The sequence below is a fragment of the Botryllus schlosseri genome, chromosome 7 (genome assembly GCF_051294905.1).
Source record: "Botryllus schlosseri isolate E-star chromosome 7, Bs_hap1, whole genome shotgun sequence".
Taxonomy (NCBI): Eukaryota; Metazoa; Chordata; class Ascidiacea; order Stolidobranchia; family Styelidae; genus Botryllus; species Botryllus schlosseri.
Genome location: NC_137242.1, coordinates 25,293,465 through 25,306,234, shown reverse-complemented (window position 1 = coordinate 25,306,234; position 12,770 = coordinate 25,293,465). Strand labels below are relative to the sequence as shown.

The 12,770-nt window shown below is 42.9% G+C and overlaps 2 protein-coding genes across 2 annotated transcripts in view; one reads left to right on the top strand and one right to left on the bottom strand.

Moving 5' to 3' along the window:
• Nucleotides 1-12,770, bottom strand: part of LOC145442888 (ribosome maturation protein SBDS-like) — a 397,416-nt gene that overhangs the window by 164,226 nt on the left and 220,420 nt on the right. The gene's annotated exons all lie outside the window — the stretch shown is intronic.
• LOC145443514 (uncharacterized) lies at nt 3,548-4,285 on the top strand. Its single transcript, XM_080321472.1, has one exon. It carries the CDS (start codon nt 3,548-3,550, stop codon nt 4,283-4,285), a length of 738 nt encoding a protein of 245 aa, XP_080177598.1.

The following is a 12,770-nucleotide window of genomic DNA, read 5'->3' as shown; positions in this document are numbered from 1 at the left end:
GATGAAAATATTTATAAACTGATACTGATACCACCAAGTAGCCGCCTACGAGCACACGAGCAGTGGGAATAGCTATATTAGGGTTGCCATACGTCCGAAATTTCACTGAAAATTCTGCGTCCGGGAGGAATTTCTAAAATATGCCTAAATATCCGGAATTTTGAAGGCTTGAAGCAGGCTCAAAAGTTTTTCATAAATCAACATAAACAATACAATTTTCAAGCAGATTTATGCTATTCAAAATTCTCCTTCGCGTCGCGCACGAGTTAATATTAGTATGGGCACCAAGCACCACCCTCGCCGAAAAATGCTATCAAAATAAATATAAATAACCATCATTTACTGAAATAAGTTTGATTATAATTGCAATTATAATTTAACGGTGTATTCCTAGAGTTGGTTAAGGCCGATTGGATGCTTCAGTCACAGACAGTGGCTCTAAATCTTGGGGTCGTTTGCCTGTATCTAGGGATCGCGATGATGTTGGACGTAATCAGCTTCCTAGGCCACGAGTAAGTTTGGGCAAGCTGAATTTTTTATAGTGATCAGCTTGTCAAGTATTGAGCTTTGCCACGGAACATTTTCAAGTTGGAAATGAGGTCGCAACCATAAATAGTTGGAAATCACCGGCGAAACCTGCTGGTACATTTTATAGCAGCCTAATACATGGAAGAATAAATATTATTGATAGAATTCATACATAATATTTACCAACCAAATGCATATAGGGCCCAACAAGTTACACCGACTACTCTATGGTGGGCCCTAGATCAGTACTTTTTTGGGCGGATGGGATATGACAGATGGGACAGAAAAATGTTCTTTAGGACCCGATTAAACACATAACCAGATAGCCACACCGACCAAACAGTATAGCAGGGCTGTCAAACACAATACCGACAGGCCTGACACAGCCCACCAGACGATTTCATCCGGCCCGTGAAGAAATCTATTGCAGACCCTAGCAAGTAGCAATCACCCGAGATCACATTACAGATGGCCCAATTCCTGACCTATGTTACGCTCCATTCTTGTGTATTATACAGTCGATGGGCAATGCTTGGCTAGTGTGACGTCATATTGACGGATAATGTGCTACACCTCATTTTAGAATCCGCTAGTGGGCGCTAAACAGTGTCCGGAATTTGCTTCACAAAAATATGGTAACCCTAAGCTAAGTATATATATATGTATATAGGGGGAGATGCGAACGTTTCGGTGCCTCCAAAACAGCCCAAAACCACTGCTCTCTGACGAAACACTGCTGATTAAAAAAATTATCTACTTCCACCCGGTATAGAAACCACAATTTTGAGCTGAAATAGCAGACTTCACAACACAAATAAATTTTCCGTTATAGGCATAGAGATTAAACAATATACGCCTTGCGCCCGCCGTTATCAAAGAATGTAGAAGGACAGTATTTGCGGGTACCTCATCCGGTTCGTTTATGATTGCCGACTTCGTTGGCTACGAAAATGGCGCATCAGGGCAGCGATGGAATTCGCTGTAGAACTATAGAGATTGTAGGATTGAGTGACGACTGATTTAAATGCCTCATTGATATTCATCCGCAACATTTTTAGTTGGCGTGATTCTGCAGTAACTATATTTTTAAAATGGATATTTATGGTATTATTGCAGGTCATACTTTTATTATTTGCTATTGTAATATTACTAGTGCATATTCACACAGAAATACTCATGATAATTAAACTGCACTATTTACACTGCGCGCAATAATTTTCAACTCCCTTTAGATCAGTGCTCTTCAACCGGGGTTTTCGTACACCCTAGGGTGTACCAGAATTTTCAAAGGGTGTACCACTCGGATGGGGTGTACATGGGTGTACCAGATCCGAATTACAAATGAGCCGATGGCTAGCTAACACAAAGGCAGTTTATGCGTCAGTACAGGTTGACGCACTGATATGGCAGTGCTCCACAACCGGGTGTTTCGTATAACCCGCGGTGTACCATAATTTGTAAAGGGTGTACCACTCGGATAGGGTCTACAGGGGTGTATCAGATCCACATTATGATGAACCGATGATACGATGACTATAGCTATCACAATAAATACGCCAGTTTATGTTTCAAAACAGATTGACTGGATGTGTAATATCGTACAATGTGATATCATAAGCAAATGTTTCTAATCATTTAACCTTTGGTAATGGACTTATTACTTCCTTTTCGAGTAGAGTAGGGTGGAGTTAGCATGTGTTCATATTCAGCTTGCAATATCTGTCTTATTATTCTCGAGGAAACCATCGCTACAGCTCGGACATTTTGAATTTGTGCTTCCTGCGGCCAGCTTATGAATAGCGCAGAATACATGCTTGCGCAGCCAGGGGGTCGAGTTTGCGAACCACTGCGTTAGATGGTGGTCCAGTAACCTCGAGTCCTGATTCGTACTTAGCATTTCCTATACGCTGCAGCCTTGCTCAAATGTTCATCCTTATTTCGGCTAGTCCAGGGTGCTCAACCTGCGGACGTACGGCCTCAACCTGCGGACGTACGGCAATTTTGCGACCTTCTACACATATTTAAATTAGCGTGTGTTGGCGGCCGTCATTATGCAACCAATTGTTGCTGGTTCGAGTCTCGGCTCTACCATGTTTCTATGTGTCGGAGGTTTATCTAGGCTCCTCGTCGCCAACCCCCTGTTAACGTAACGTCTTGAAAAGCCTAGAAGAAGAGTGAGCCGAGCTCCAAAGTCAGCAGCAGAGTCCTGAAAGTGGACGCACGTTAGCGAGAGAGAATTAAGAATGGAAGTGCGCGCGCAAGCGAAAGTCGTCCTCATTACCCAAAGCAAAGACACTAAACTTTAAGAAATACACTGTCGTGGCGCACAAATTCTAAACAGTTGAGTATCGCCACTGTCATTGATGTGTAATAAAAATATTAATTATAACAATACAAACAATCCTGGTGGGAGGCCAAGAAATAACAACATGCAACTATATTATTAATAAGAACCGGGAGATGCATCATCATTAATATTGTACCCAATATTTTCGAAGACACCCTCCATCAGCTCTACGGGCTAATCTGATTCTGATTACGTGAGCTGAGAATGAATAAATTTTTGACAATAATACGTGAAACTACCAACAATTTCGATGAAATCCATTCAAGGGGCAAAATTTTCGCGCTCCGTGCAACTATACACGTAGTTCTAGTGTCTTTTCTTGACATTTATACTCGCGATTTTGGTACATATATTATATATTGTAAGCATTCTGGGATGTTTTGCTTCTACAATAAGAAAAATTGCGCGTTGCATATCTCAAGAAATAGGTGAAGGCTCAGAACACCACAAGGGCTCTCCGCGGTGTTAAGTTCCCAGTATCAAATTTCATATGAGTATTTGTCGTCCATGCGCCATGGCGACTCCCCGCTGGAATCCGGACGTATTGTATATATGTAATCAAAATGCGGCATTCTGCCTTATCGGTGTATTATACGGTCAGGGGTGTACGAGTTTTGAGAAAGTGTTAAAAGGGTGTACCACGACGAAAAAGGTTGAAGGAGGACACGGTGGATGGAGCTTCCCGACCAGGGCAAAACTGTGGAGTGCCACAGCCGGTACGGGAGCTCCAATCGCTTCCTCCGGTCTTCCAACGTCCTGACGGCAGTCGAGCGTAGCTGGATGCTTAAAGCTCGACTGAATCTTCTGCCGCTCCGGTCGATCCGGGGTCGGTTTAGAAAACGTGTGGAGCCAAGTGTGGTCTGCTGCAAGTGCGGACAGCATACTGAGACCCTGCCCCACGTACTGAACCACTGCCTGCCAGTGATGGATAGCATCACGAACAGGCACAATTCGGTACTTGGGGTGCTCCTGGACTGTATTCCAAGCTCTTCTTCTTTTTCCAGATTCGATGTGGACCGCGTTTGCGAGGAGCACGCCACATTGGCCAACAGGCGGCTGAGGCCCGACCTCATCCTAGCGGATCGTTGCCGGGTCTTGGTCATCGATGTGGTGTGCCCCTTCGAGAATGGAGTAGCCAGTATGGACGCTGCCGTCGCACTGAAACACTCAAAGTACAAGGACCTCTGTGAGTCTCTCCGCGTTGCCACGGCCAAGGTGGTGGAGATGCATACGTTCGCGGTCGGGTCCCTGGGGAGTTACCACCCCGGGAACCTGACCACCTTACGTGCGATGGGTGTTTCGGTCTTCGAGTCCAGACTGGTCTCCGAGCGAGCCGTGGTCGCTTCTCAGCGCGGCTCTCATCGTGTCTGGAAGGCTTGGTGTAGTGTGCGGGACCACGAGAAGACTTGACCCCCCCCCTTCACGTGTTCTTTATTTGTTTTATGTTTTGTATAATGGTTATTAGCTTAACCCGCTAGCCATCACGGGGTTCGACTGCAGGCAACTGGACACTGGATTATTTCACGGAACTCCTCCCCAATTAACATAATTGGACCCCTGTGTGGTTTTAGTTTTGATTGTAGTCCTCGTGCGGTTCTAAATGCTAAGGGGAGGAGTTCCCCCACCTCATGATGAATAATTTTAATTTTGGATTTTCACCACCACAACTATTATGATAATGCCTGCAGTCGGACCTCGCCAGTTCGCCCCTGTGTTTTTTGTGTTGTATGTCGGCCTCCGCCACATATATTGTGTGTTTTTGGTGGAGGCCTTTGTTTGTCGGTGCCCCCTGTCCCCGGGCGAACTGGCCATGTCTTCTCTGGCCCATGTTATTTATTATCGCATTTTTTGTATGTGATTTATCGCATTTATTCTGTGTTAAATAAAATTTATTTCCCCGCCACCGCAAATGGTGGGTTTTGTTCTGGATTTATCTTCGCATAATTACCAAGGTGACCGAAGTCGCGATTATATTTATTCACTGTGCATATTTCATTTGTTGAACATGCCGAATAAAATATTACAAACAAAAAATACGGTCAGGGGTGTACGAGTTTTGAGAAAGTGTTAAAAGGGTGTACCACGACGAAAAAGGTTGAAGAGCACTGCTTTAGATCGTTCACGCTCCGTTTTGAGTAGTAATGACGAACAACCCATTGTTACGAGTACGACTATCAATTCCGTGTGGAATTCAGATGGTGAAAGTTGGAGAAGTTGTTGATAATAACGCATATTTGTCGATGGAATGGGTCGGCATATAGGAGGTTGAATAGTTATAAAGGAATGTCATACAAATTCGATGTCTTAATATGGTCGTATAAGTGTAGGCTAATCTTGGATACTTGCGTGAAGGACTTGCGTTTAATCTCGTGAATCTGCCATGTATTTTAACTTGCCGTCGAGAAAATGGAAGTCATTATTACCGCATTCAATGTTGTTGATCGTGTAGGCTAGCTAGCTGTTGCCAGCTCCTTCGATCATATCTGCTAGCGGACATTGCTGTGATATTATCTAGAACCAGTGAGCCATCTTCTTGTACCGAACCGGTATTGTAATTATTATTTGAGTAGCGCAACGGAAATAAAGTTCTGAATGTTATGCTTGCACAGAAGTTTTGATTCCTTTATAACCTTAAACGTGATAGTTATGGCCGAATAATCATAGTGGGAGGATTGGGAATCAATCGACCAGGAGAAATTTCCCAATGCTTTGAAGGAATGGATGAGTGAAGTGGAATCAGTTGTGGCGTATGTGGCATATTCCCCACCGTGATGGAACTCAAGAAGCATGGAAAAGTGCATAATCTACCCTCTACCGTCACCAACTGAGCAATTGACATCGACCGAGTAATTGACATTTTGAAGATTGCTTGCCACAATCGTTATTCTATTTCCAAGTTTGGGCCACGGCTTGAGGAAATGGATTTAAATCTTGTTGTTCCACTTGTCAGGCGCTTGAATGCTGTGTTCTGTGACATTGTTACTGATGGCATATCTACTTGTGATATCAAATCATTAGGCCTGCTATACCCCAAATTTTGCTGTTCAAATTCGTAGCTGATTGAACCAAATTTGGAATATGTTTGTGCCTCTCTGTCACTGGCAACTCTCTTCTTGGAAAACGAATCTATCTTCCTTTCTTTTTATATGAATAAACATATCAATTGGAATCGTTTGGTGCATTGGTTTCTTCATCTGAGTGAGAGATACCACGCATATTTTTATGAATATGCTACATCTTCCAGGCAATAAATTTACCTTAGGCAGAGCTCCCATTTTGAGTTGCTTTCTGGTTTTCAGCTGAATGATATCAGACTCCTCAAAATGATTCTCGCAGATCTCGGCTCTATTGTAAATTGCTCTAGCTGTTAATTCGGTTGAAGTTGAGACAGCTGCTAGCTTACGTCTCCAGCGACGTATTGATACGCGGATTATTCACATAGCTACATCCAGGGATAGCGCAGTTGTTGACCATAATTGCAGGGGCGGTTCTATTATTTTTATCTGCGTAAGACGCGAAATGTACAACGGGATGTAAGGCAATGCGATGTAGCCTAGTGAACAGAAAGGAAGATGTCAAAACAAATAATAAGTACAATATTCCAATGTAACATCCACCTCGGCCTAATGCCCGATGAAACAGTGTACGATATTGATCTTTCGGAAGTGATAATTTTTTCTTTGCTCTTTTTCATTCGCTTTCCGTGGGTAGGCTATCCGTTTTTTCATCGTTTGCGTATGCACAGAAAATAGTTTGGGCAGTTCTGTACCGGTATCATCGGCTGTCAACGGCCACTCAATTATTACCGCATAAAGCCTGATCAATTATAGCATTGTCTACGAGTTTACGGGATTCGAACATATAGTCGACCGCGGAAAAATTATCGCTGAATAAGGCATTGCGGGGAATGCGACACAATGAAAAACGACGGCTAAGCATGCGACGCTATAGCATGAGGACACATTAGCATGGTAACACATGAGCATAGGTACACATGAGCATGGGGACACATGCGCATGGGGACATATCAGCATGGTGAAACATGAGCAAGGGGACACATGGGCATGGAAACATATTAGCATGCGACACTTGAGCATGGTTACACATTAGCATGGGGACTAATCAACATGGTTACACATGGGGGCACATAATCATTGGGACACTTCAGCATGTTGACACTTGTGCATGGTGATATATGAGCATGCATGGTGACATATTAGCATGGTGACAAATGAGCATGTGGACACTTGCGCATGCGACACTTGAGCATGTGACACTTAAGCACGCGACATTTGCGCATGTGACAGTTGAGCATGTGACACTTGAGCATGCGACATTTGCGCATGCGGCAGTTGAGCATGTGACACTTGAGCATGCGACATTTGAGCATGCGACATTTGCGCATGCGACACTTGAGCATGTGACACTTGAGCATGTGACACTTGAGCATGCGACATTTGAGCATTTGTCATTTATTAGTGTGTAGTTAACTAGCGTCAAAATCATTGATTTATACCGATCCGAAAATGATATATCTTCCCTCCTCCAACCCTAATATCCCCCCTCCCAACTTTGATACCCATCACCCCAACCCTAATCTTGGGATACCGTAACCCAAACGCAAAGCCTAACCCTAATCCTAACCCTAACCCTAATATTGGGATACCTTAACCCTAACCATAACCAACCCTAATATCCATCCCCCCAACCCTAATATTGGGAAACCTTAACCCCAACATGGACCCTGACCCACCTCCAAACCTAATGTTCCCCCTACCTACCCACGTCACGTAAAACTATAATAAAATAACAGGTCCCGTGTCGAAATGCGAATTTGCAATGGCTTTCGTCTCACAAAAGGATATACTCTTTTAGTTCGTCTGATACGTGTAAACGATTCCAATATATGTGGAGCAATGACAACCTTTATCGCTTTACCGTGACATTTGGAGCTTTTCAGACAAATCTATATGGTCACATGCTCAAGTGTCGCATGCTCAAAAATCGCACACTTAAATGTAAGATGCTCAAGTGTCGCATGCGCAAGTGTCGCATGCTCAAATGTCGCATGCGCAAGTGTCACATGCTCAAATGTCGCATGCTCAAATGTCTGCATATCAACGTGTCGCATGCTCAAGTGTCTGCATGTAGACGTGTCGCATGATCAAATGTCGCATGCGTGTGTGAACCCATGCTCATGTGCAGTGTGCACCTTTGCTGTTGTGTTGCCATGCCCATGTGTCCATATGCGCAATTTAGGGCTGTTCAAAAATAACTTTTTTTTTTTCGATTCAAGCCGTTCACCTCTTAAATCGTCAGGTTACCCTAAAAAACGCTGCACACCAAATTTGGTTCAATTCTAACAAGTATAGGGCTCCGCAGATCCAATTGAATTTTTTAATTTAAACAGGAAAATTGAAAAAAAAAAATTTTCAAATTTTTCTGTCAACCCCATGAAATTGTTGAGCTTGTCTTCAGATACCATGCAAAACAAATTTGACTCAATTCCAACTAGTAGAAGCGGAGTTATTGGAGTTTTTCGTTGATATTTCTCGGATTATCCTTGATTGGTGGATAATCCGCGATTTATCAACGAAAAACTCACATAACTCCGCTTCTACTGGTCGGAATTGACTCAAATTTGTTTTGCAACGTCTTTGAAGACAGCTCAACAATTTCATGGGGTTGGCAGAAAAATTTGGAAATTTTTTTTTTTTAAATTTCCTGTTTAAATTAAAAAATTCAATTGGATCCGCGGAGCCCTATACTTGTTAGAATTGAACCAAATTTGGTGTGCAGCGTTTTTTAGGGTAACCTGATGATTTAAGAGGTGACCGGCTTGAATCGGGAAAAAAAAAGTTATTTTTGAACAGCCCTTGCGCATGTGTGCTCATGCTCTTGTGTACCCATGCTCATGTGTCGTCAAGGCTCATGTATCGCATGCTCATGTGTCACCCTGCTCAAGTGGCACTTACTAAATTGTCACCATGTTGATGTGTCCCTATGCTCACGTGTATCCATGCTCGTGTGTCCCTATACTCATGTGTCCCCATGCTAATATGTCCTCATGTTAGTATGTCCCTGTGCTGATGTGTCTACATGCCCACGAGTCGCCATGACCAAAAGTAGCTATGCTCAAGTGTCGCATGCTTAAGTGTCGCTTGCTATTGTGTCGCATGCTAATATGTCCAGTTGTCCACGGACTGTTCTGAGTTGAGGACAGTTGTGAAATTTTTTTAGTGAGAACATTTTGATGTTTCCTCGTAACATGCAAAATTTTAAACGTCTACCTCGAATATTTCCACCCTTTTTCGGCGGCCAAATTCGTCCATGTATTTCCGAAATTGCGTATACGGCCGGTAAGGTGACGAGCCATTGATGCATGACGCCCTTGGAGATTGAGGAAACATGTAAAATTGCACAATCGGACTTTCGCGAACGGAATTTGACTCCGCAAAGTCAAGCGTAACGGATCTAAACTGAGAACAATGAGTCGTCGCTCCATCCTACAATCTCTATAGTAGAATTATGGGCACTTCTTCGATGGCAGTCAGACATCGAAAAGTGTTCACCATGATCACCGATGAATGTTTTCCATGAACACGAAAAAAAAATTATAAACGTCAAAATATATTTTTTTTGTGCCTTTCGAAAGACGAATGTTAGGGTTGGGGTGGGGGGTCTTAGGGTGGGGGAAAGGGGGATATTAGGGTTGTCGGAGGCGATATTAGTGTTAGGATTGGTGGATGGGGATATTAGGGTTGGCGGAGGGGATATTAGTGTTAGGATTGGTGGATATTAGTATTAGGATTGGTGGATAGTAATATTAGGGTTGGGGTATGGGGGGTATTAGGGTGGGGGAAAGGGGGATATTAGGGTTGGCGGAGGGGATATTAGTGTTAGGATTGGTGGATGGGGATATTAGGGTTGGCGGAGGGGATATTAGTGTTAGGATTGGTGGATAGGGATATTAGGGTTGGGGTGGGGGGTATTAGGGTGGGGGAAAGGGGGATATTAGGGTTGGCGGAGGGGACATTAGTGTTAGGATTGGTGGATAGTAATATTAGGGTTGGGGGAGGGGGAGATAGCGTAGTCGTAACGATAAGCGCCCACCAATCTGGCGGACCCGGTTCGATTCCCGTCGGAGGTTTATGTGGGCTCCTCTTCCCTCGCCGTTGCCGCTCTTACGGAGACAAAAAAGTCCAACGAAAGAAAGCACTCACAAGGAATGGAAAGAACTAGTAGAAAGGACCGCGGCTTCAATAAGATCAACATCGAAATGAACTGCGACATCGGGCACGGCTTCGATAAGATCAACATAGAAAAGAACTGCGACATCGGGCACTCTAGACCGAGGTGGAAATTAGATTAAAAGGATCGCAACTGCATGCGTGTCGTTCGACATCCTCCTATCTGCTCATTACATCGCATTTTGTCTTATCGCATGTACATTGTGTGTGACTTGTTCAGATGAAACATATAACCCAACGATTAATAATATGATATTATTACTATTAGGGTTGAGGTGGGGAATGTTAGGGTCCATTCATTACATTCAGCACCAATTACCATCCGTTCAAAAGATACATATTTTCCAATTGCCAAGACAGAAAGTATCGAATCTTTCATTCGAGCACGGGGTTAGATCGTTCTAGTTCATTACAAAACTGATTCAAATATAAGCGAGTGATTAATATGATGCCTATTGAATCAATAGGTTACGTCAATTCACGCGGAGAGCAAACTGATGATAATCAGTATGTTGATATTTCATCCTTTCGAATACACGAAAAGATTGCGATTGAACGAAAAAATTGGAAGGTATTGAAACGATATTTAGTAGTCGTTGAAACCGGACATTCGGACACCACACTTCCTGTAGCCATAAGACAGTGTAAAGAGGCACTTTTCTTGATTTCTTCAAGTAGTGAAGACGGAGTTGCGTATCTGTCCTTAGGTTCGTTATCTTTAGTACAGTGGGTCACTGATAAAAGAAAGTTTGGCTTTTCGCTTTTTTCATCCGTACAGTTTAGTCATTTGGACTATTAACACGCAAATAAAGTTGGCAGCTAAAGTGAATCAATAGTATCGGGATAGACGTCGTTGAATGACCAGTAGCCAAAACTATTCTTTCAAACTATTGGTAAATATACTCCTACACAACTTGTGAAGCAGACGCAGTACAAATACAGTTGATGCCATGCAGCATTCACAATCAATCCTAATGAGTATTGTATGATACACGATAAATAGCCTATGCGGTATGTATTTTCATGACAAGTTGATTCTGCGTGTGTACTAAGTTGTTTCTGCTTGTGTGTACTAACTTTTTGACTTCTTAGGGTGAAGCAGAACGCACTAACACCGTACTGATGCATCATTAGTGGTGTGTTTCACTCATTTCCGCCCGTAGGAAGGGTGTGTAGAAACGATTTGGTACCCGAGTGATGCTGTACCGTAGAACCTTAGCTAACCTATTCCTTGAAATTGACATGATGCTGCCGGCGGCGATTACCAAGTTGAAAAAGTGGCCCTTTACTCTTTTCGAGTTGGTAGCCCCTGCTCTGATATCAATATACCACTATATGTCACTGCATGCACATTGCACCATGCACAATGCACATGTCTGTCTGAGGAGCACTGGAGACGGTACAATTCACGCATTGTTTTGTTAACGAATGAAATATAATAAATGTAGCAAAGCCAACGAAAAAATACAGTGTAAATCATGGATGTAAATAAGTATAAATTCAAACAGGATAGCGAGTGCGAATCTGATTTATCAAATTCTGAAATGGATCGTCGCCGAATTTCTCTAATTCCATATGGTCGTGTTAACCATGAATGCGTGTATTGACTTCACCTCTCGATTCGAGACTTTCTATCTATATGTAAAATATATTCGATATTGAAATACGCCGTGGAAATAAGTTTGGGAAAGACATCGCTAAAAGCCTCGAAGGCCATCCCGACAGTCGTCAAGAACGTCCACATTCAAATCTCAATTTGATATATCGGCCCATCATTCCGAAACATGCCACTTCATTAGGCTATCATCCCATCACTTCTGTTACTTTATATTCAGTGTCCAACTGCCCATCCTACAAGGCTACAACGACGTAAGTGCCTCTTTACATTGTCTTATGGCTACAGGAAGTGTGGTGTCCGAATGTCCGGTTTCAACGACTACTAAATATCGTTTCAATACCTTCCAATTTTTTCGTTCAATCGCAATCTTTTCGTGTATTCGAAAGGATGAAATATCAACATACTGATTATCATCAGTTTGCTCCAGCATCACCTATCGCAAAGTATGTCCTAGCGGCACGAGCCTGCAGGCTTGAATTCACCCGCTTATGTTTTTCCATCGTTTGTAATGATGACTCCGCGTGAATTGACGTAACCTATTGATTCAATAGGCATCATATTAATCACTCGCTTATATTTGAATCAGTTTTGTAATGTACTAGAACGATCTAACCCCGTGCTCGAATGAAAGATTCGATACTTTCTGTCTTGGCAATTGGAAAATATGTATCTTTTGAACGGATGGTAATTGGTGCTGAATGTAATGAATGGACCCTAACATTCCCCACCTCAACCCTAATAGTAATAATATCATATTATTAATCGTTGGTTTATATGTTTCATCTGAACAAGTCACACACAATGTACATGCGATAAGACAAAATGCGATGTAATGAGCAGATAGGAGGATGTCGAACGACACGCATGCAGTTGCGATCCTTTTAATCTAATTTCCACCTCGGTCTAGAGTGCCCGATGTCGCAGTTCTTTTCTATGTTGATCTTATCGAAGCCGTGCCCGATGTCGCAGTTCATTTCGAGCTCATTCGAGCTCATTTGAGCTCATGAAAAGTTACCTCACTGGACGC